General features: G+C 38.1%; 1 protein-coding gene across 2 annotated transcripts in view; it reads left to right on the top strand.

The window, feature by feature from the left end:
- LOC129763284 (uncharacterized) overlaps positions 1-25926 on the top strand; it is a 356409-nt gene that overhangs the window by 86471 nt on the left and 244012 nt on the right. For both annotated transcript variants that reach the window (XM_055762194.1, XM_055762185.1), the window contains one exon: positions 12434-13377. In XM_055762194.1, the coding sequence (XP_055618169.1) occupies positions 13263-13377 (115 nt within the window). In that variant the 5' untranslated portion in view covers positions 12434-13262. The remainder of the gene's footprint in view (positions 1-12433; positions 13378-25926) is intronic.

Below are 25926 nucleotides of genomic sequence, written 5' to 3'. Positions count from 1 at the left end.
AGCTAAGCCACTGTCAGTGCGTCATGCTCATAGGTTCCACCCGGAGTGACTCTTCGCTGTGGAAGGAGCTTATTAAATTCCATTAAGTAATTTTGTCTTTTTTCCCCCCAATTTATCATTCAGCCACAGTATGGCTTACTTCAAACAGAGACCTTGTACCAGTCATCGCTGTCTAGCGGCTCTCGCCCTATATCCCGCAGCGGACGAAGAATGCATATGCGCGTTATCTTCCACCCCGTGGAAACATATGCCAAAATTGAAGATTATGGGGCCACCACCGAAAATTTCACGCTCCTAATTGAATATTCTCGGGCGTTGTAAATCGCGATCCGGTTCCGTGGTGAATCCGCAAAGGGTATGAGGCTTCTGGGGGTTTTTGTGTCGGGAGCTCTGGACGGTTTCTATCATGCCTGAAAGCGTTAGACGCCAATTGTGCTGAAGAAGCTGTCATTAGGACAGTGTGTGTGTTTGAGGAATTTTATGCTCGGGTTATTTATCTACGAATACAGCATGCCATCCCCGGAAGTCGTTTAAAATGTAGATAGAGACTTTTTATATGAGGTATATCGGGACAAGTTGAAATGGTTGTTTTTCAAAGTTCAACTTGAAAGTTACATAATAAAATCACCAAATTACTAAATTGAAATCTGTTTGCAGCATATACAAGGTATGACGGATGACTTTCGATAAAAAATAGGGACTCATATTGGATGTTTCGAAAAATATCAATTTTGAAAATGTTTAATTTTCATACGCATTGTTCCAACTTGTCCCGTTGAGCGGGGTAAGTTGAAACGCGAAAGTTAATGTGTGGTTTCGGTTCTAGAACTACAACTACAACTGCTTTATGAAACACTAAATCGATTGAAATTCAAAGAACAACTGGAAAAAAGGACTTTTGGGCAAGCAGATGGGAAATTATGGAATTATATATCATTTCCCCAGTTTTAGTGACCAGCGTTTTCTAGAAATTTTGGAAAACTAGTGGGAAAACGTTGTTGATTGCGATTAATGAGCAAAGATATGAAGTTGGAGTAATATCGGCGCAATGATAAAACCCAAAATGACACTGGTAATCCGTCGCGACAACTCAACTCAACTGTCACTCGCGAGATCTGCCAAACTCTCAAGCTGGTGTAAATCAAGGCGCTTAACATACTGCCAGGTGGGTCAAAATGTGAAAACCACTCTACAGCCATTAATTTACAGGACGACATTAACACACTTCTATGATAAAAAATAATGAATGAAAATTTACTTTTCTATTTCAAATATGTATTCTATGCAATACAGTATTACGTAATATTGAACTGGAATTGTGTCTGATGATGATTTTATATTATAATGGCGAGTTTTTGTAAATGTTGTGTGTTGTAAAATATATAGCCTAATGGTTAAGAGAGCGTCGTGTTTTAAGTAATCGAATAACATAAGAATCTCCATTCTAATTTTAAGATTGCAAAACTGCCTTCTTTAAATTTTCGTGCATTTCACAATTGTTTCGAGTTAAATATGATTAGCGAATGGGCGCACCTTGTTACATAGATCTGCCTTGAGCTCACCGATAGTTTGGCAATGACAGCTAAATTTGCGGCACATCTTGACTCGCGGACAGGGATACCAGGTGATTTTTTCAAATGTCTTCACATTGTACGTAAAAATATCTTCCCATGGTACGAAAAAGTCTTCAAAAGTCTTCACAGTCGTATCGAAAAAACTAAAATTCATATCTTACATTTGGACCAAGTTTGATAGTTTGTTCAACTGTATATTAATTGGCATTGTTATATAGCACATTTCACTAAACTTGCCTTGAGGTTCTGAAGTTTATTTCAATAAATGTGAACAAAGAATATATTTCACAACTGCGAACTAAATTTCATGAGTTTAGAAATGATAATTAGTCTGATATACCGTTCATTGAGTGAACATCGCCCCAGTTTTTCAACAAAAACGGACTTGTGATAACTCAATTTGTTTATTTCAGCTTTGAAGCTTTGAACCCTATCCATAAAACTGATTATTGAAACGGTGTGTAACCGGAATACCTTCGTTTTGTGAAGTGGTCGTTTGAAGCCTCTAGATTAATCAATTGTGTAATATAGATCCAAATTAATAAAAATACAATGTCACAATAATTCAAATTTTCTAGTACAAATAAATTAATGTCTACTAGCGACATTAAAGGTCCCTCGTTGTTGAATTCATTTTATAAACTTGTGGATTTTTGGATTGAAAAAGTTTGAGAAAAGCGAGTGAATGACCCCGAGACTAGCTTTGGGCAGTGACGATATCATGACCATTGATGTTTATCCGAAGTGTGATAATTGCTAGTTGGACACTAAAAAACCCCGAGGCAAAAGTCTCTGTTGATTACTAAGAACAGAAGTAAACAAGTGACACTGATAAAAAAGCGATCGAATGACACTGATACAAAAGCCCTACTTCTTTTGATGATCTTTTCGGCCAATAGTTAGGAATTTATGAAAATAATATCTCTCAAAAATTCACATACATAGCGTATGTGAATTTTTGAGAGATATTATTTTCATAAATTGAAACTGAAATTGATACTGAAATGTTTTCACATATTTCATAATGTCTTCAAAATATCTCCACAAAATCAAATGTCTTCACAGTAAGTCAAATGTCTTCAAAATGAAGACATGTCTTCAAACCTGGCATCCCTGCTCGCGGATCATATCCTCTTGGCCGGGGCAAGACTTCAACAGATTATCGCCATTCGTTCCTTTTCCACCGTTCCCGAAAAAGTCAATGATGCAACTGTGTCTGAGGAGCAAAACATCTATCATGTCACAACAAGACTCGAACAACAAACAGCATAAACAAAAGTTTGATTCTCCTAATTCCAACATGGATGTTTCCAACAGCGATCTGGCTAGGATGTTTGCACAGTAGGGAAAATCGACGAAGGAACAGATAAGTCAGCTGGGAAATGAGCTGCGTAATGAACTGAGTAGAAAACTAGAAGGCATCATGGTCGTCATGGATTTGATGGACGTTCACACCAAGGTGTCCCGGATTGAAAGCGAAGTAGAGGCCAACACAGATGCAAGCAGTAGCTCTGTACTACGTAACGACCTGATCGTTGATGGGTTTCCGTATCTGAAGGACGAAAATTTACCGCCGTATTTCCAAAGCTGGTGGCCATTCCGCTCGTGGACATTAGTAGGATGGCAAGAACCGACATTCGTGAAGGCAGCAACCGTTTCTTACTGATTCAATTCGCTATTACGAATCATCGAAATGATTTTTTTTGGGAGGTACCTACATCGAAGATTACTCGCTCTTTCTCAAATCGGTTTCAAGTCAGATAAACTGTTCTACATCAACGAGAATCTGGTCCCATCTGTAGCGTTTGATTATGGGGAGCTTCGCTACAATCAACCGTTCACCACGCTGGTCGAGACCCAAGAGCCCCGACTCGAATATTCGCTTGCTTCTGATACTGTTTTCGTGCTTGTGCTACACACGCACACACATTGATGGAAACAGTATTCATTCCGAGCGAGTTCTGTATGTGAATGTCATCCGCTATAGATAGATTCTGTAAACAAACACTGAATCAAATAACCAGTGCTATTTCCAGGACTCTACACCATCTGCTCGCAAAATCAAATACTGCGCACTAGTTTTGAAGAAGGAAGGTAAACTGAAGCGTGTCTATACCCGAGGAGGTTGGGATCTCTCATGCTGATCAATACGTTGCTGTAAGGAGAAACGAAGAGCTTGAACAACTAGTTCACCAGAACACAACCTTTCCTCTCCTTCCCAATCTTGGTTTTTTTTGCGACAGTTATATTTTTTGAATTGTTTTACTCATTGTTAATAGTTATTTGTTATATCAATTGGTGTGTAATTATGGAATTCTTATTTCCTTACATAGTTTCTTAGTGCACACGATTTATTTCTCTTGAATTTAGGTCAAGAAACTATATGGCTGTAATAATGTCTAATGGATTCCAGAGTAGAGGCACACCTAACGAGTGGTGTATTCCTGGTATAGTAATGAAGTCCGCCCTGGTTGATGGGAACCTTACCATGTATTGCATGAACAGTCAGAGCATTTGCGCGAAAAGATTGACAAAAATAAACGAATAACGAAAAATAGCACAAATTACAGATGATATTAGGCTGTCAAAAAAGTCCTGCGGTATTTTTTTTGAATTTTCATTTGTTCATAAAATTAGTTACAATCATCTCTTTTAAGTCAAATATGCGCCGTTTTGTTCGATGACTTGTTCCCAACGAGATGCCAACTTCATAATACCCCTGTTATAGAAGCTCGCTTCCTTATTGGCAAAAAACTCGGATAGCCAATTTTCACAGGCCTCTTTTGTGGCTAACTTCTGACTACCTAGCTCGTTCGCCATGGACAAAAACAGGTGGTAGTCACTTAGTGCAAGGTCCGGACTATACGGCGGATGTAAAAGAACCTCCCATCCGAGCTCCCGGAGCTTCTGGCGCGTCACCAAAGAAGTGTGTGGCCTGGCGTTGTCCTGATGTAAAACAATGCGGCCTCTGTTTATCAAAGATGGCCTCTTCTTCATGAGTGCTACCTTCAAGCGGTCCAGTTGTTGGCAGTACAGGTCCGAATTGAGCGTTTGGCCATAGGGAAGCAGCTCATAATATATTATTCCTTGACAATCCCACCAAACACACAGCAGAACCTTCCTGGCCGTTAATGAGGGCTTGGCCACCGTCTGAGCCGCTTCAGCGGGCTTCGACCACGACCGTTTGATGACTTATCCCCAGCTCTTGGCCGATGCTACGGCTGCTACTATGCCGGTCTTTCTCGGCTAATTCAGCGATTTTGTCGCAATTTTCGACGACAGGCCTTCCGGAGTGTGGCGCATCTTCGACGACCTCTACACCAGAACGAAAACGTTGAAACCATCGTTGTGCGGTGGAAATGGAAACTGTATCGGGTCCATAAACTGCACAAATTTTATTGGCAGTTTGAGATGCATTTTTGCCTTTGTCATAGTAGTACTGTAAAATATGTCGGATTTTCTCTTTATTTTGCTCCATATTTGCGACACTATAACTCACGAACGACTTAACCAAACAAAACACTGTCAAGGACTATATTATAGCGCTACCTTTCCAACAAGCTAAAGTATGACTCGATACAATGAATACAACTAGAACTACGCGCTTACTACGACACCTCGCGGAAATACCGCAGGACTTTTTTGACAGCCTAATATTTTGAAGTTTACTGGCTATACAATTATTAGGAACGATCGCGTATTAGTTTAGGTGATGGAGTACTAGTATAGGTAAAGGAATCGATCATGTAGAAAAAATCTTAAGGTATCCTTAAACGATACAGGGGCGCACAACACCGAATTCATACTGATCGAAATCGACTTTAACGAGGAAAAGATTCTTCTCGGTTTTTTTTTTACAATCCATCGGACTGCGATTGTTAACAACAGTTGACCGATATTCTGAGTAATCAGTACCCCAGAATAATATTGATGGGTGATTTCAATACAAACCTTTTAAACAGATTATCTAATAAAACTAAACGTTTTGAAAATGCTATGGCCAATTTTGTGCGCTAGAATCGGTAGGTCTTGAGCCAACTCATTTCTTCAACACTGAATCTTCACGGATTGATTTAGTTTAAACCAATACTCCTGAAGATTTCAGTTTAACCAGGTTAGTGTACCTTTTATGTCAAACCTTGATTCACTGTTTGCTTCTGTTGATGTAAACGCAGTTGAGAGGAGACATCAAATTTATTTCCGTGATTACAACCGAGCCTTATTTTGGATGATTCCGGTACTGTTGTGCTCATTATGCTGGATTTTTCGGAAGCATTTGGTAGAGTATCGCACAATAATCTACTTCAAAAATAGAGTTTGCAATTCGGCTTCGATCGTAATGTTGTTCTGCTAATCAACTCATACTTTTCAAATTGTTTCCAGCAATACTATTCACAGCTTCTACCAGTAACATCCGGAGTGCCACAAGGGTCTGTGCTAGGTTTCACTACACGGAGTTTACCTTTTCGCAGATGATGTTCAAATTGATTTTGATTGTTTTGCCTTATCGAGCCAAGATGCTTCGTTGTTAATCAATAGGAACTTATCGCTGATCGCTAAGTAGGCAGAAACTAATAAACTTCTGTTGAATGCAGATAAATCCCTGGCTATATACAATTCCCGACCTCAAAATCAATCTTCCAATAAACCCCAGGTTTATTTAATTGGTGTCATAATTCAACAGGACCTAGAATGGGACACCTACATATTGAAGCAGTGTGGTGAGATTTATCCACGATTAACACCTTTTTCCTCAGACCTGCTTCTAAATTGCTACTATTCAAAAGTCTAATATATCCTCATTTTATTTCATGCGATTATGCCTTAGGTAGGCTGAAGGTGCCACTGAACTGTTGCGTTCGTTTCATTTATTACATCAATCGTTCTTCCCACGTTTCACATTTACAACATACATTATTGGGAAGCCCATTAATAAATTTTGGAAAATTGAGAGCTGTTAATTTGATATTTAATTTACTCAAAAAACAGAGTTCGTCATATCTACTCGAAATCATGAAACCTTCAAGAACACAGGTAGGAAGTTTCCCTATCTACAGGTGCCGGACATAATTCAAATTGGTTTTTTATCAGGAGAATCGCCTACTGGAATCAATTACCTCACAATATACAGACCGTTATTTTTGCCATTAAATTCAAGAGAAATTACATAGAGCACTTTAGTTAATTAGAAAAAATCTCGTTTTAAACAGTTAATACCTAGAAGCAAATTTAGTTCGACGCAGTTTGTTCCACCTATTAGAACCTTGAACATAAAAGGCAGCAGCCTTAAGTTTTGTGAGCAAAATGAAATAAAATGAAATAAAAAATAAAGAGGGAAAATTTAAAACAGTATATTCTTTATTATTGTCAGTACTGCATATACTTCAACTCGTGTTCAAATTGGAATCCGCTTCTAACTTTCTAACAATGACCAGTCAATCCCTAGCGTTTCTCGTTAAGTATCTATTGTTAGCATTATTCAACATAAATTTATCGATGTGTTAATTGGTATCGCTATATGCATGTAGAATATTTTTCTAGTTCTTGCGTTTTTTTTTATCCCATCTTTTTATTTTATTAGACTCATTGACCAATTAAACTATAACAGAGCCGAATTTATTCGTGTATATTTTTATTTTATTCATTTTTGTTGTATATTACACAGTAGCCATTTTTTTTGCGTGAGAACATTCCAATCTTATCGATACACATGTCCCTTCGGGCCTGAAGATGGGATTATCATTATGATAATGTCGATACGGATAGGACCATTGTTTTTTTTCAAAGTTTTTGCCTATTTATAATGTTCGATTGATGGATATTCATGCCTGCAACAGATTTTTTTTTTAAATGATGATGGTCTCACCTCTTTCCCCTACATAGGTTTGAGCTGGACGAGTTATCTTGTGGATAATTATATGGAGGAGTTTCTTTGTAATATCAAATCAACCAGTAAGCAAGTTAAAAACAAAAAACGGTCCGGTTGTACCACTTTACTGGATACCCGACAACGATCTGTTAATCGTTTTCGAGACCAGACAGCTGAGCAAACCTAAGCCTAATTCCAGCCGATTCAGGCCCTTCATTCAACCTGGGGTATAATCGCGTCAATCTGAATCTGCAATTAGATCTGCCACAACACAGAAAGATCTCGTCAATCATCTGTCAAAAGGATAAATTCACAAGTATTCCGGTTGAGCTATCCCTAGCTTCTTTTCAGTTTCCACTTTCAATCCCTTGGAATGGATCGATCTTATTAAACAAAACAAAAACAAAGAAAAAAAAATCACTTTTGCCAATGTTCAATTTCAAATTTTACTATGCCGGTTCACGCGCGCGATACTCAAACTCTTGTAGACTTCACAATTATTTTTAAACTAATCTAGTAACTAAAATTATTAAAAATCAAAAAAATAAAAATAAAAACAACATACCATCATCATCATAGTCTAAAGATAAAAAAACACAAACACATGCACCTACACCTAAAACAGTACTCTATTCATTATATAATAATGATGACGGTCCCACTTTATTTTCCTACAACGATTTGAGCTGGACGAATTTTCTTTAATAACTATTTATAATACAAACAAAACCAGTATATTAGTTAAGAGCATAGACATAGATTGTCATTCGAAAGAGCAAGTAAAGGCATTATATGAACGCTAGATATTCCAAGGCATGTCAAGAGAATTTCCAATCCGGGAAGACCCTTGACCGATCAGGAATTGAACCTAACACCTATATCCATACCAGCTTTGAATTTACAAAGGAAATCCCGCTTTACTGGATACCCGACAACGATCTGTTAATCGTTTTCGAGACCAGACAGCTAAGCAAACCTAAGCCTAATTCCAGCCGATACTTCAGGCCCTTCATTCAAACTGGGGTATAATCGCTTCAATCTGAATCTGCAATGAGATCTGCCACAACACAGAAAGATTTCCTCAATCATCTGTTAAAAAGATAAATTTACAAGAATTCCGGTTGAGCTATCCCTAGCTTGTTCGCAATTTCCACTTTCAATCCCTTAGAATGATATGATTTTCTTAAAAACAGAACCATTATTTTTAGCCAATGCTCAATTTTAAGCCTCTCTATGCCGTTTCAAGTGCACGATGCTCAAACTGTTGTAGACTACTCGAAATGTATAAAAAAAAAATTAAAAACGAGTACAAACAAATAAAATACCACCATCATCATAGTCTAATGATAAAAAAGACAAAAGCACAAAAAAAAAATTAATCCGTCATAGTTTCGTCATCTTACATACTAACATTGATTACACACCAGGTCAAAAATCTAAATCATGCCTCAAAAACTCTTTACAAATACAACGAAACATTCGAAGGCCTGTTGCTGTCTTTGCCTCATTGGGTAAGGTATTATACAGTCGATATCCCTTATAAAAATTGAATTTTGGGTACACGACATTCGGAAGTTCATGGTTCTGAGGTCGCTTGCTTGTCTTGTATTATATCGATGCATGTCTCTTCCATACATTATAGTATTTCGTAGGTAATTCGGCGTCATATTATTAGTCATTTTGTATATAAACGTGAGCGTGCAATATTCAACACGCTGACTGACTGACATCCATTGTAGGCATTCTAGCATGAATCTCCGCGGAGTTCGTCGATCACATCTCAATATCAGGTGCATAGCCTTGTTTTGCAACATTTGCATTCTTTGCATCTGTCTCTTATTTGCAAGAAATAGTACAGATGCACAATAATCAAAATGTGTAGCGATCAGCGCTTTGTAGATCGTTATTTTGCTTTCAAAAGTCAAGAAACGATTTATTCTACAAAGCACTCCATATTTTTGAGCTGCCTTCTTTATAGTATAATTAATGTTCTCTTCAAAACGCAGCGTTTCGTCTAAAATAACGCCAAGATATTTGATTGATGATACTCTTTCTACGGGTTGCCCATCTATACCTATACTTAGACTGCCACTATCAAGACTGCGTGTCGATACTACCATGTATTTCGTTTTACTTATATTTAATTTCAATTTTTTCCATTTTAACCAGTCATCTAAGATTTGAAGTTCAAGATTAATTTTTCTGTAACAGTCTTGCAATGTATCTGCCACAACAAATATCGCTGTGTCGTCAGCGAACAAATTCACGTCGCTGTCATTAAACACCTGTTTGATGTCATTGATATAAAGCAAGAAAAGTAACGGCCCCAGAACACTTCCTTGAGGCACACCCAGATTCACTGATCCCGCCGATGATTTACTGTCCCTATAAATAGTGATTTGTGTTCGCCCGCTTAAGTAGCTTTCAAACCACGTCAATACAGGTCCAGTTACATCACAACCGGAAAGCAGCTTTATCAATTTACACCGGTCTACTGTCTCGAAGGCCGTTTTCAAATCAATAAATACCGTCAAAATAACTTTCTTCTCCTCTATAGCCTGTTTCCATTTTAGAAGCAACAAGTTAAGAGCCGTTTCACAAGAGTGGTTTTTCCTAAATCCAGATTGTTCATCTACCAGTATTTCATTTTCCGTTATATGTTCCAACAGTTGATCTTTGACAACGATTTCTAGGATTTTTTCGTACAGATTCAATTCGCTTTGATTTTTATTTTATAATACTGATATCTTAATTTGGTTAAACATAAATATTATCTATTAGATAAATCGGCCAGTTCAAACCTTTGTAGGCGTATGAGGTGGGTCATCATCATCACCGGCTTTTTTTTCGGCATGAAAATATATCTATCCAGCCATTCCATGTCAAACCATTCATAGGGTGACCATTTCCATTTTAGGGTGATTCAAAAAATAATTTTTTTCCAATTTTTTCAAAAATGACTTTTTTCAAAAATTCATAACATTTGAACCACTGAACCGATTTAGATGATCGACATATCAAATTGAAACCCAAAAGATTCTAGTCACCAAGCAAACCATTTGTCATGACAATTGTCATGCGTAAATGTGAAAACAGAATAGAAACATACGGTATGAGGCATGATGTCGACGCCAACCTCTCTCAGTTTCTATTCTGTTTTCGCATTTTCGCATGACAATTGTCATGACAAATGGTTTGCTTGCTAGTCACATAGATCTAGTCTAGTCACATAGCAATATTGAACGAAGACTTAAAACGAAAAAATAAAACCTCTCTGATTTTCGGATATATAATGTAAAAAAACCTATGTAAAAATATATAAAAAGATGTAGCGCCCTCTTACTTTGATCGAGAAAACTATGAAAAACTAACTCAATCAATAATAACAAAAACGAAAATCCAAACACGTCGCAAAAGTAATATTTTTACGAAGAAAACTAATAAGCTTCAATTAGATAAGTCAATCATCTGAATTGATTACCGTCACATGATAATTGTTGTGTGGACGTTGTATATAGAATAACACACAAAGATGCTCAGTTGAGGGCCCTGACCTCAAGATCGTTCGCTTAGTAGCGGACATGCAAAAAATAGGCTACGAAGACCCTCTTTGGCGTTGTTGGTATTAAGCGTGACATGCCTTAAGGCGTACTCTGATAATGGATATCATGAGGTGGGTTGAAAGGTAATGTTTACTGAAAAAAATATATCCCCTCCATCATTCCTAGTAAAAGTTATGGCTTCCGTTTTAACTTACCCCGTGTTTCAACTTGCCCCGGTGTACCTTATATAATATTGACCCACAACAGATGTTAGGAGAGTTCATTTTACCGAAAATTGTAAAATCAAAAATCGTCCTTACACGGCAGCAATTTCGCAAATGCTCAAACTTCGTATGTATTGTATCTTCGGATACGGGAGGATACAGAAAACACTTGTCTGTTCAGTGGTGGGGATATAAGAGATCGTTTTATTATTTTCAGTTTGACAGGTCTCTTACGCAGGCGTTACCTGCGTTATCTATTCTTATCAAGCTTTATACAATAAGGTGTGTATTTCAATTAATGTAGGGCTGGGCATAACAGTATCTTTATTCTTTCTCGGAAAATTTCGGACATGTTTTTTATTTCATAAAATGAATAATCAATAAAAATAATACACTTCTATTGATTATTCTGCGATTTATCTCACTTTGATAAGTGACTGTAATACAATGCGTCCACAAAAAAAAACAATATGCGCCCCGAGAACAGGTCCTCCATGGCTTGTCTTGGGGGTAATCTCGCAAACCCCATATAAAGAATGTAAACATATTTGATCCATTTATGTCACAAAACAATCCCTATGGACGACCCAACCCATCTCCTCATCATTCGGAGTAATCGTTCGGCGACATTATCCAAACACCTCAAACCCCGCTGACCATTCCCGATCATGATTGATTGCGTTATTTCGACTTGTAGCCGCCGAACTTCTTCATCCGAAAAAAGTAAACACTACTTGAGTAAATCTTTTCCTTTTTATTTCTCCGGCGCAACAGAAAGGGAAGTTATCGGAAGTTAAACCTACTTCCGCTCGGACGGCCCTTGTCACCATCAGCAAACAGACGGTCAGGATAGCAAAAAAAAAAAACGCCGGAACGCCTGAAGGGTGACTAGAGGTAATGACAAGTTGTTTGGGAAATTGGAGCCGCCTTGTCCCAGAAGAAGGGAAAAAAGTGGGCGGAAAAACATGCCATTGAGATTATCATAACAAACATTGTTCGGAAAGCGATATGATAAACACAATCATCAGTCGGAGCTTAGCTTGACCGGGGAGCGGTGATTGTGTGTGGCTACTTAATATTTATGGTGGGATTCGGTGCCGTATCGGAATATCATATAAGCATATTTATCGGAAAGGTTTAGTGAAGATTTCTGTAATCATATAACAAAAAATTATATATGTATGTGATTTTACTCACTAGTTTCATTTTTTTTCTTTATTGCAGATTTTAATACTTGGCTTCCTCACGTAACATCATGCCAATCTGATTCCAGCCTGTTAGTGGAACACGCTGCTCGTGACCAGCCGAATCGTCCCGGGAAAGATAGACAGCGGGAAGATCCGAATAGACATAATTAAAAAAATATACATGGATCGTAAGCGTCAGTGTGGATAATGTCATAAAATTTTTCAGCAAGACCACTAGACAAACAAGGGCTGGATGAAGGCGGGAAGTTTGTTCATATGTGTGCACATGTCAGTCAAGAAATGACGGGATACGCCTAATAGTGAGGGCGAGAAAGGAAAAATAATAAAATCTGTCAGAGCGATGCACGAAGGCGCGGGTGGAGTTTGAAGAGCATGTAAACATAAACATAGCCTTTTGTTGGCAACATAAAAGGGGAACACATCGAAGTGCACGAACATACCTACGCTTCGGGCCTCGAAAGTGGAAACGAAGAGGGAATGAGTGTGTGCAAGATTTGTTTACTTAGTACTGTTGGTGGGATCCTCAGCGGAGGGCGGGGAGATCTATAAAAATCTTGAAGCAATTAAAGTGTAGTTTCCGTCGTGCGTTTTCAACGACTGCACGAGGACGAGACCCTCGCGTGTGCGAGACCGTCGTGCCGCCAGCAAACGAGGATGATCTAGTGGACTGAGCCAGCTGAGCTCGAGTGGGCAATTAAAAATTAATAGCGAAACAACTCAATCTCAACAACCTCAACGGTTAATCATTATGGGAAAAGTGTAAACTAAGTGTGAACGATCTGTGAGAAGTGTGGGACGTGATTCTATTACTGAAATTATCTACGAAGGAAAAAAAGTCGGTGAAAATGTGGCGTTTAACAAACGAATCAACGTCCCGACAGAGCAGGCAAATCTGCGGATGCGGCATATTTGGACGCTTCATGAGTATCGGAATATTGTTACAGATAATTGCCAATTGCGGTAAGTTGAATGTGATCCAATCAAATTTCGAGCTGCAAAAAAATATATATATATATATATTTCGATGATGCTCATCGAATGATCATATATTCATCGTCGGCTCTCTGGGATTCGGTCGACGATGATTTAGTGTAGTGCGGTTTACCAACTAGCGCGCCATATTCTAGTAATTCCGGTGTCAGCACACCGACAAATCGGTTGGTTTATTGCAAAACCGCAGGAGCTGATTTGTGCAGATCGTTAGTGTGGACAGCACTCATTTCGATGGCACATTATAGCGTCAGCCTCAAATATCCTATCAAAGAATTATTTTACGACCAGTGGCAATGTGGTTTCGCAGCGGGACTTCAAATGGGTTCATTACATTAATGGCATGCTTATCCGGGTTCGTCGAATGGTATCGAAAGGTGCTACACACGACGTAAAGTAGATTAACACTTCGACTCTCATCCTAGTTTATTGAGAATGCGAACGATTAACATTCATATAGTTACATCACAACATAACTTCGTAAAATAGTTTGGTAAAGATACCCTAGGAAACGAGGAATGGCAAAAATGCTTAAGAAACTTGCTATAAAACTATCCCATGGATTGAACGGAAACCAACAAATATAAATCAACGTGACCATTTTTTGGCTGTAAGTAGTTGTGGTGTTGCAGTGCTGCCATATTTAAATCTGTACCAGAGGGGTCAAAAATCTTACTCATCTGCACTTTTTTTTTCCAAAAATCTGTACCATCGAAAATATTCGTTGTAAAGAAAAAATATATTTTATTAGCGTTAAATAAATGCTCATTTATTTACTACAAATACTAAATTTACATTGGCAAGTCATTTGTGTGTTTGATGATGCTTATACATAGTTTTTTTTAAAATTGCATTGCATAATTGCATAAAATTGCTAGATTGCATATTATATTTTTTTTAATTTTCCACGTCGTCACCACGATGTTTGAACGAATCTTTTGATCTCAAAATAGCGTTAATCGTATCGCCGCTGATCCGATTTCAAAGCTTATTTTTGTTCTGATTCTGAGCGAACCGTCAATTTTTTTTAGGCATCCAATTTTTGTTCACCAACCCAGCACGTTTTCTGAAATTGTGATTTCCTTACGAAGTAGTTTTATCTTTAGACTACAGAATTAATTCTGCACATCTTGTACATTCCCATTGCAGAATCCTGGAAATGCTTCTAATACAACGATAATGCTAGTCAAATTGGAAAAGTTTCTGGAATTCAACATTGCTGTAGACTTGAGCGTCGAATCTCCAAAATCGAATCTTTTTCTCATTTGTTTGATCAGCTCCTCGAAAAAAAAACTGCGCTGTCCATTGTTCTGATAATTTCTTCTGCTGCTGTTCCAACCTGAAATTCTTGTCGCCTTTCAAATAATCTTCATATTTGAAAGCATTGGACATTGAAAAAATATAAGATTCCTCGCAGTAATTAGTGAGAATGTTTAAAAAAAATCTTTCAGCTCTTCATCGTGAATTCAGGGTTTTCAGTCAGGAACAACGATTCAATCTGTTGATCTGGGGCAAAACATACATCGCACCAGTCTTCCGAAAAACACTTGCACATGTCCACGCGATGCGAAAATACCATGTTTTTGTTTGAACACGAACATGATTTTCGCTAGTGTTGAATGTCTATCCCAAACACAAACAATGATACACAAACATAAACATGTGTAAACAAACACGATGTTTATAATTCAAGAACATCATGTACAAACAAACCACCCGTTGTCGCAGTATTCATTGCTTTTGCTTCGTTTCTTTTCATGCACGGGAAAAAAATTCCTCCTAAAACATTTCTTTCTAGAGTATTTTTTCACAGAAATCAACTACAAATTTAGTTCGTAATGCAAAAATTACATGGCCTCAGAGGCTATGAATTCATGCACATTTTGCAAGTCTGATTAAATAATCCATAGCTATTTCCCGTGAAAAGAAAACATTCTCTAAATAGAAAAAAAGGTTTCGATGATTCTTTTTTCTCCGTGCATGTTGCCAATTGAAGCCTGGGGAACCGAGCTCACAGCGGGGCGACGTCATACAAATACTGGCCAAATAAATGAATACCCATAAATTAGTTTTAGATACAGTTTCAGGAAAGCTCACACCTATTCTTGGTGTTTTGATGTGGGTAACGAAACATCTCCGCCACGCTCTATTCAATTTTAGTACTCGTTCAAAAAGCTAATAATAGCCGATGTTACATTTATGAATTGATTCGTGGGCTAAATAATCACATTAATTGTAAAGAACTCTGATATCTGATCTTATAATTGACGCTTATTTTGTTCAGAACAGATAAAGAGGTGTATTTTTTGCCCAAAATGTTTGATGAAGCCCATTGTCATGATAAATGCTTCCCTTTCCTTTTCATATCATCACACCAACACACCGTGTGTTGAGTGGTGGTGGTGTCCAATTCGCTTCTTTTATTCCACACACTGCTGTTGCTTGGGAAGAAAATGCGAGAGAAACTGGACATCATGTTTGAACATCATGTGAAACAGACATGTCACATTTTTAAACAACGGGTACGAAAAAATTATGTTTGTCTGCGAACATAAAACTGCGAGAGAAGGGAGAACATTGTTTGTTTCGTGTTTGATGTGAAACACGGAAGACTGCATCGCACCGTCCGACGCGTTTCCTTTCAGACGATCCTTATAAGGAATTTCGTCCTTATGAAACTGATCAATCATTGCATTGTAAATGCTTTTAAGATCAGCAGCACCAAGCGATACTGTGGCGTAAAAGTCGTCATATACATTATTGTTGCTTTGCTCAAATGTAAGAAATTTCACAAATGGAAAAGATCTGTACCAATCTGTACTTTTTGATGAAAATCTATACTCTGTACCGTACAAAAATAACGAAAAAATCTGTACCATTCCAGATAAATCTGTACAGGCTGATTTAGACGATGCCAGTCAGCGCTCTAGTTGAAGTATCCAGTGAATAGAGAACAGACAAGTTAGAGGCCAATTATTTGTTCGATACTGGTACAAGTAACTTGAACAGAGTGTCTGTTCTCTGTTCACTGGATACTTCAACTAGAGCGCTGACTGGCATCGTCTAAATCAGCCTTACGTTTAGCTACACTGGTGGTCGAGTGATTGTAGGTTGCACAACACACGCATATCGTTGTTAGAATCAACTCTCATTTACGAGTTGAGAGTTTTTCATTGTATTCGGCTTTCGTCTGATTTTACTTCTGAACACATATCAATAAACTAGTCAAACTAAAACAGAAGAAAAGTTAAGGAGATCCATAATTGAATCGTTTATTCGAGAAACTTCATAAGTAGGCGGACCAAATAGTTCGGAAATATAAATAGGACACGTAAACCTAAAAAATAAACAGAAAGACATCATATTTTATGAAGAATATTATTGGCTGAATAAAACCAATCAATCAAACATGTACTTGATTTGCTCTCTACAACGAAGAAAAGTTTATATGTAGAAGAGATTTTGCGAAAGAGATTATGATTTTTGGAAAATTTGTCACATTCCATAAAGTTACGTTTAACAATTATGCGCTTATAGAAAGGACATTGTCCAAACATTGATCATCGTAGGAAAATATTTCCAACTAAAGCGATACTGACGGGCAAACACAAAATGTAATCAGTAAGCTTCACAAATTCCTTATATTCTACACCCAAACTAGCGTTGCTAGAAAGCATTTCATTTTCGACAGAAACCATGTCTTTTCATGCCTTGTAGCGTCAAATGAGCAAAAAATGTCATCTGTCCCTATGTATGTATGGAAGCAGACATCTGATTCTGTTTTTTTTCATCCTTCTGCAATCCTAAGAAAAATGAAAAAAAAAGTCCAAACGACGTGAACGGGGTTTAACGACGTTAAGGTCGGCTGGAATGCAAGACTGTTTTACAGGATCACGCTATCCACATAGCTGTTATGCAAAAGCGTGATAATATAACATCTCATTACAAATTGAAGTTGGGAAGTCTTTTCTAATTTTACTCCTAGAAAACACTTTCCAGCAAAAAGGAGATCTATGTACATCTCGCTCTGGGCCGTGTACATATGTGGCGAAGTAATGCGTGCTTATTTGAAACGTGTCTCTTGTTTCGCTCGCTCGTATTAATCTTATATGAGCCGTACCATATATCAGCCATTCCATGCCAAACCAATATACAGGGTTTTCCAACTTTAAATTCCGAAAGTAAATTGAAATAAAACACACTTAGAATTCGAATTTCGATGAAACTTTTATTTCAAATTAAAGTTTGGTTTATACCATTATGTGTGAAATACAACATCATTCAAATGTCCACCTAGGGTTTCCTCGCACACCTTGATCCGGAACAGGTAATTTTCGATGACTTTTCGGCACATATGGGGCGGTATCTCGGTCATAACTTCACGAATGTTGTCTTTCAACTGTTCAAGAGTTTGCGGAGAGTTGGCATAGACAAGGTCTCTCGCATAACCCCACAAAAAAAAGTCTAGCGGGTTCAAATCGCATGATCTGGACGGCCAATTGGCATCACCAAAACGCGAAATTATGCGTCCCTCAAATTTCGTTCGCAATATGGCCATGTTCGGTCGTGTTGTGTGGCACGTGGCGCCGTCCTGCTGAAACCACATGTCATCCGTATCCATATCTTCAATTTGTGGCAGAAAAAAACCGGTTAACATGCGGCCATAGCGTTCACCTTTCACAGTTACCGTCTCGCCGTCCTCATTTTCAAAGATACGGCCCGATGACTCCACCAGACCATAATGCGCACCAAACAGTGACTTTTGGCGGATGCAATGTGCAATGCAACAATCACGTGTGGATTTTCTGAGCCCCATATACGGAAATTTTGGGTGTTCACATAGCCACCGAGCTCGAAATGTACCTGTTGTTCGTTCACCCAATCGACGTATGCCCGACGCATTCCATGGTCACCACGCTCTAATTTTTGTACCAGTTGGACTTTATATGGATGTAGGTGTAAGTCCACATGCAAAATTCGCCACAATGATGTGTTTGACAAGCCCAATTGCTGAGCACGCCGTGGAATCGAAACATTCGGGTCATCCTCCACACTGGCAGCAACAGCAGCAATATTTTCGGCCGAACGCACATTACGATGATGCACAGGTCTCACAATATCCGCTACGGATCCAGTTTGTTCGAGTTTACGCACTACATTAGCGATTGTATGCTCTGTAGACCGTCCATGACGACCAAAGTCCGTCCGTAATGCTCGAAAAACATTTGTCGGTTTTTCATCATTTTTATAGTATAATTTAACAAAATTAACACGTTGTGCGATGCTTAAACGATCCATATTGTAAAATGGCAGACATTCAACTAACGATATGACGATTTGGTTGACAGCTATGTCAAACGGTTGTCAGCGCAGGGCCGTATACTTTCGGAATCCCGAAATAGAAAACCCTGTACTGCCGTAATCATGCAAAGTGACGCAAGCGCCAGAGGGACGAATTTTCAGTACGGGACTTTTCGTAAAATTGCATGTATAATCAGCTTACGCGTACATTACGAAAATCTGATCTGTACAAATTGTGTGCACTTGATGGAAAACATTGCCATCGGCTTCATTTTTGAAAAAATGCCATTTTATTTAAGCTATGTTACCAACGCCAGTTTGTTGTGGAAACTGCAAATTTTAATCGCTGTTTCCACAACCGATTGGCGTTCATCCATAAAAGTATGCGAGAATCTGTTTCCAATTATTTTCTCCAAAATGCCGCTGTTGAGCGGAGCGTGAGAAGGCATCAGGGAGAAAAGTTCTACACATTTTCCGACTTTGTAACATGCGTTGAACAGGCTAACATAGTTGAGAACCCGATTGTAACAATTATAGACAGCACAATTTTTTTCCAATCCAAAATGCAATTGAAAACATTGAAACCATAAAATAATGCCGTCCAAAATCATCCGATGTAAAGCAGATACAGTTTATGCGAGGATGTTTTGAGTTTTGTTACAAAATGCGTTTCGATGGAGGATTTAGAAAAGTGCAGCTTTTCACCAAATCCGACATTTACTCTTCAATCAACACTCAGCTTCAATCCATCTGAAAGAGAAAAGAGCAGGTGAGAAAGTAAACAGCATCAAGAAGCTTTATCGCTTGATACCTGAGGATAGAAGACATCATTGCCATCGAAAGACATCAATTCTGGTAATCAACAATGAAATTGATAAGTTTAAACTAATTAGTTACAATTTTTATGTTCCATATGTGATCGATCAAGGATAATTTTTTCCTTTGAGATGAGTTTGATTCTGTGAATTTAAATATTTGACGAGATTTATAAACAGAGCAAAGTACATGATTTGTAGTTCTGAAATAAAATTACTCTTATAAATGTAGCACTGCATGGGGATGGACTGTTTTGAATTAAAATGTTTGGCATGACGAGCTTTTCGGAAAAGTGATTTTCATTATGCTAAACGTTTATTACGGAAGAGATTGTTATGTGAAGTTTGCTGTCCCTGCTAATCCATTCTATGCTATCAGATCAGATAAAAAAATTACTTCGCATCACAATCAAATTACGACACACCATAGGAAAAATGGCGCTTGCGCCACATCACAGTGGAAATGGCGCTTGCGCCACTCCGTTTTTAGGCTTTTACGAGGTCATTTTTTCACATTTCTGTAAAACTCCGCAGTTGTTTGAAAGCATTTGGTATTCTTTATCGATCTATAACAAAAAAAGTAAAATGTCAATTTTGGCGCTTGCGTCACTTTGCGAGATTACGACAGTATAGTGGTTCTCAGATTTTCGTCAAAAGTGGTAGTTTTGTTCTTCATCGCAAATTATTAGACCCGTATTTTTTTATTTTTTTTTGTTAGGGTGAACATTTCTATTCTAGGGTGATCCGAAAAATCAATTTTTTCGCATTTTTGCCAAAAAAAATTTTTTTCAAAAATTTATAACTTTCGAACCACTGGACCAATTTAGATGTTCGACATATCAAATTAAAGCCAATGCTTTAATTTGATGTGCTGGTCTTTCTTGGAAAAATACTACAGTTGCAGAAAATTTGAACCATGTTTTCGTTACTATTGTTTGTATTTGTTTTTTTTATGGTTTTCATGGTCTCGGGACCAAAGGTGCTACACTTTTTTATATTATTTTCTGGAAAGCTGAGAATTCTTCACATAACATATGTCGAAACCAGGGAGGCGTTTTTTTTCGCTTTTGAGTTATGATTTTTCAAAGATATCCAATGGTCCGGAAAATCATTTTTTCCTTTTTTTCCCAAAAATGATTTTTTTCAAAAATTTATTACTTTTGAACTACTGGACCGATTAAGATGATCGATATATCAAATTAAAGCCTACTAGCTAGATTTTTTTGAAAAAATAACACACTTGCCAATTAATTGGATCATAGTCACATACATCCAGTCTAGTCGAAAACTGAAAACATGTTAACTTTGGAAAATCATAACTTAAAAACGAAAAATAACAACTCTCTGGTATTTGGATATACTATGTGTGTGAAAAAACCTCAGCTTTCAGTAAAAAATATAAAAAAATATGGCGTCCTTGGTCCCGAAACGATGTAAGCTATAAAAAAACAAATATAATCCATAATTTCGAAAACAATATCCATTTTAATTCAGAGAGTAATATTTTTTCAAACAAGACTAGCTCATTGGCTTTAATTTGATATGTTGATCATTTGAAACGGTCGAGTAGATCAAAAGTTATGATTTTTTGTAGTGGAAAAAAATTATTTTTCGGACCATCGGAAATCTTTAAAAAATCATAACTCAAAAACGAAAAAAGAAATGCCTCCCTGGTTTCAACATATGTTATGTGAAAAATCCCCAGCTTTCCAGAAAAAATATAAAAAAATATAGCACCTTTGGTCCCGGGACCATGAAAACTATATAAAACGAATACAATCAATAATAACAAAAACATAATTCAAATTTTCTGTTACTGTAGTATTTTTACAAGAAAGACTAATTAGCTTAAATTTGATATATCGAACATCTACATTGGTGCAGTGGTTCGAATGTTATGAATTTTTGAAAAAAAGTTATTTTTGGCAAAAATGCGAAAAAATGGATTTTTCGGATCACCCTGGAATGGAAATGGTCACCCTAACAAAAAAATAAAAAAAACGGGTCTAATAATTTGCGAAGAAGAACAAAACTACCACTTTCGACGAAAATCTGAGAACCACTATATCGGTTTGTCCTGGAATGGCTGATATATTATACAAGTGCTTACCAGTATTTGAGAGTCATGACATTTTCTGTTATCTTTACGCTCGTTTAATGTAATAAATCGGGATGACAAAATCAATTTTGGGTGTAGAAGTTTGGTTTCCTTTTCTGAAAATATTTGCACGCAACAACTTACAACTGGCAAGGATTATTTGTTGCATTGATTATAATTCCTGTATTCTGTATGAGCAGGCAGTTTTTCTTTGCTAATGTCACTTCGAATCAATCGCATATCAATCGAATTGCCAATTCTCTGAGAACGGTTTGATATATTATAGTGCAACATACAAATTACAATTTAAATCATTTGTGGATTAGGAAATCTTAATGTATAATTATTATAGTTTATTATAATGTATAATTATTACGATTTCCTAATCCACATATGGTTGAAATTGTGTGAATTTGAATTTCTGTGTTTACCTATCTGTGCTTTCTACACCGAGGAACGATTATAGTAGCAAGGTATTTTTTTAAATTTCATTTTCGGCAGAAGCTACACCACTTCGTGCCTTGAAGCGTCAAATAGGCAAAAAATATCATCTGTCCCCCAATGCTTTAAAATGTTTGTATGTATGGAAGCAGATATCTCTTCCTTTTTTTTTTTTCTTATTTCATTGTTTTGGGGATTGCACCCAAAAAAAAGTAAAAGCGACGTCAACGGGGTCGGTTGGAATGCAATGCTGTTTTACACGACCACGCTATCCACATAGTTAATGATGCTTTTTTTTTTGTTTATTAAAGACACTTTACCATTACTATGGCATTCGTGTCGCTTTGAAAGATAAAGGGTGTGTCACATCAAATTGCATCACGGATAAAACGCTGTAGAAATTCGCCCAGTAGACCGATCCTTTTGAAAATTTTAGACAGTAAAATAAAAACTATTAAACTTTTGGCATTTTTTTTTATTCATACTTCGAGCCCAAGCCCGTATGCTCGCACCTTCCCCTTTACCCCGTCCATAAGGTTCTGTACAACGTCAGGTTGTAGTTTTTTTTTGAACAGAAATCCATTTTCTCTTGAAGTCCGCCTCCAATTTGACAACTTTTGGGTTCTTCCGGAGGGCCTGCTTCATAATCGCCCAATATTTCTCTATTGGGCGAAGCTCCGGCGCGTTGGGCGGGTTCATTTCCTTTGGCACGAAGGTGACCGCGTTGGCTTCGTACCACTCCAACACGTCCTTTGAATAGTGGCACGAAGCGAGATCCGGCCAGAAGATGGTCGGGCCCTCGTGCTGCTTCAATAGTGGTAGTAAGCGCTTCTGTAGGCACTCCTTAAGGTAAACCTGCCCGTTTACCGTGCCGGTTATCACGAAGGGGGCACTCCGCTTTCCGCAAGAGCAGATCGCTTGCCACACCATGTACTTTTTGGGAAACTTGGATAGTTTCTGCTTTCGAATCTCCTCCGGAACGCTGAATTTGTCCTCTGCGGAGAAGAACGACAGGCCCGGCAGCTGACGAAAGTTCGCTTTGACGTAGGTTTCGTCGTCCATTACCAGGCAATGCGGCTTCGTCAGCATTTCGGTGTACAGCTTCCGGGCTCGCGTCTTCCCCACCATGTTTTGCCTTTCGTCGCGGTTAGGAGCCTTCAGACCCTTGTATGTACGCAGGCCCTCCTGCTGCTTGGTCCGCTGGACGAATGAACTTGACAAATTCAGCTTATTGGCGACATCCCGGACCGAACGTCTCGGATCACGTCTAAACTGCTTAACTACGCGCTTGTGATCTTTTTCACTGACGGAGCATCCATTTTTGCCGTTCCTCACCTTCCGGTCGATGGTTAGGTTCTCGAAGTATCGTTTTAGTACACTGCTGACCGTGGATTGGACGATTCCGACAGCATCTTACCGATGTCCCGATGTGACAACTCCGGATTCTCGAAATGAGTGCACAGGATTAATTCACGACGCTCTTTTTCGTTCGACGACATTTTTCCAAATTTACGAAAAATTGACAGTGAAGCATGGCCAACGTGATCTATACACTCTGTTGAGGCAACGGCTCAAGAGTGCCAGGATATGGCTTGGCGGACCCTACAGGATTGGCAGCGACTCACCACTTCAACGATCACTTGGTCATCGACGGACCAAATTCACACAAAATCGTTTCGTTTGCAGATTGAAAAAACACGTCTGGATAGATTGAACTATTGATAACAACTGAATATTTATTTCTAGTTATAAGATTACAGTGCGTAGTGTTCTAGGTGTAAGTGTGCAGTTTGAACGAAACAATCGATATTCGAATTGCGATTAGTTGGCCTAATCGGAACTGGATTCTGCAGCTGTGACGATCCTGAACACACTCTTATCTGATTATAAGCGAAAGCTGAAGATATAATTCCTAAAAATTAAATTTCTACAGCGTTTTTTCCGTGATGAAATTTGATGTGACACACCCTTTATGAGTTCCCTTGGATTGGCAACCACCCAATACCGAAAGTATTGACGAAATATTAGGTTGGGGAAAAATAAATCCTTTTAAGGCTGCACTCTGTTTTATTTTTAATGCCAATCTAGAAATTATATCGGTAAGCTCTGAGACAAAGAGACGTAAATCATATAAATTGCCCAATGCGGTAACCCGATTTTATTCCTAGCTGTTGATTGCGTTATAGTACGACTAGGACTTATTTCGTTTCCTCTGCTTTCTGTGGTTTGTGGCAAATTTGTCAAAACGATCTCTCCCAAATGGAATCACCATACAGAATAACATTTTCACAGGACATTACGTCATCAGCAGAACACCGGGAAGCAGTAGTTTCTGAAAGCTCACCAGGGGAGCACAATTATTTACATTTCCAATCCAATTAGCAGTGCCGGGGTAATCAAGCATGTTCGCACATATTTATTCTGGACCCACATACATGTATCGAATGTGTACAAGTGTATAATTACATTCTATTGGAGCATTTTTTCACTTTATACATATAATTGAAGGTGAGACGAACGGTGGATAATAACGTAATGAGTTGATTAAAAAATTATTATGAACCTCAGCAGAACACTTGTATGTGTTTGCATTCGAATCAGAGCAATTCGAAAAACGGTGAATGTGAAACTGCAACATTTTAAATTCAAGCTTCGATTTATAGTTGATTCTGTTTGAAAATCATTCTCAAACTTAAATCGACACACTGACAGGAATCATTCCACCCTCGTCTTCCGTCCCCAAACATTCGCTCCACATGTATAGCGACTGATAAAACGTTCTCTTTCCAAACTCTAATCCACTTGCCACCGTTTGAATTATTTGTTCTATCTTCAGAGACATACATATATCCTTGATCCTCCCCCGAGAGTGAAACGGAAACGTAAACAGAGCAAATATTATAGAAGTATAGGAAGCACTTTCCGCCCACCGACCGGTGGGACGAGGAGGACGAGGAAGAATCTTATCTCATTTCTGCGCACGTTTATTGGAAACAGTGAGTGAGCCAGAAATAAACCACAGAAGCAATCAAAACGAAACTATTGAACGATTTGTTTTTCGATTTTCGGCGCAAAAGTTTTTATTCTGCTTCCGTCGCTTTCCCGCCCACAATCTGGCCGCGATCTGCGGAATTCTTGCCAAAATCTTCGGGCATTATTCTCGGCTGGAGTATGTTTGCTGGTTTTCTTTTTCATTATATGCTATAATATGTGGACGTAAGAGAACTCTCTTTTGTATCGAGATTATTTCGGAAAGTTTGTTTTTCTGGTAGGGAAAAGTTCGTTCCGCTTGGGAGGGTGGCGAAATAGCTGATGTAGTATTTTTTTCCCTAGTACGGGAATGGAAGAAAAGAAATGAGAAATGAACGGAGAAGAAAAATTATAGTTTTCCAAACAGAAAAGCTGTCTCAAATTGTTTTCGCCGACGAAGTATTTTGGGCATAGATAACTGGTGGAGTTGAACGTGCTGAACCATAAGCCAGTCTATATTCAAGCATTAGTCTCTGACAGACCACTTGGAAACGGCGAGCTTTCGTAAAGCCGTTTTCTCTACGCTTCGGCTTCCTTTGCCTAACGTGAAACGTCCGAGACATCTGCTATACGTCCAATTAAAGTTCACTTGCGCTGTTCATTTGAGAAAATTATCCTCTCACGTATTACGACACGTACCTGTTCCAAGCATGTGGCAAATACGGTAATGGCGGAGCGCTTCGCATAACGATATGCCAACGATAATGGAAACGATTATGGCGCTAATGCAATGAGGCTTAAAATGCTTTGCATATAGCGGCTGAATTGGATTCATGACAACAGCTTTCGGCTCATCCGAATAAGTTCGCTTTTTAGAAAATAGATCATTTCATT

The sequence above is a fragment of the Toxorhynchites rutilus genome, chromosome 1, assembly GCF_029784135.1.
Source record: "Toxorhynchites rutilus septentrionalis strain SRP chromosome 1, ASM2978413v1, whole genome shotgun sequence".
Lineage (NCBI taxonomy): Eukaryota > Metazoa > Arthropoda > Insecta > Diptera > Culicidae > Toxorhynchites > Toxorhynchites rutilus.
This window is presented reverse-complemented; position numbering and strand designations above follow the sequence as displayed.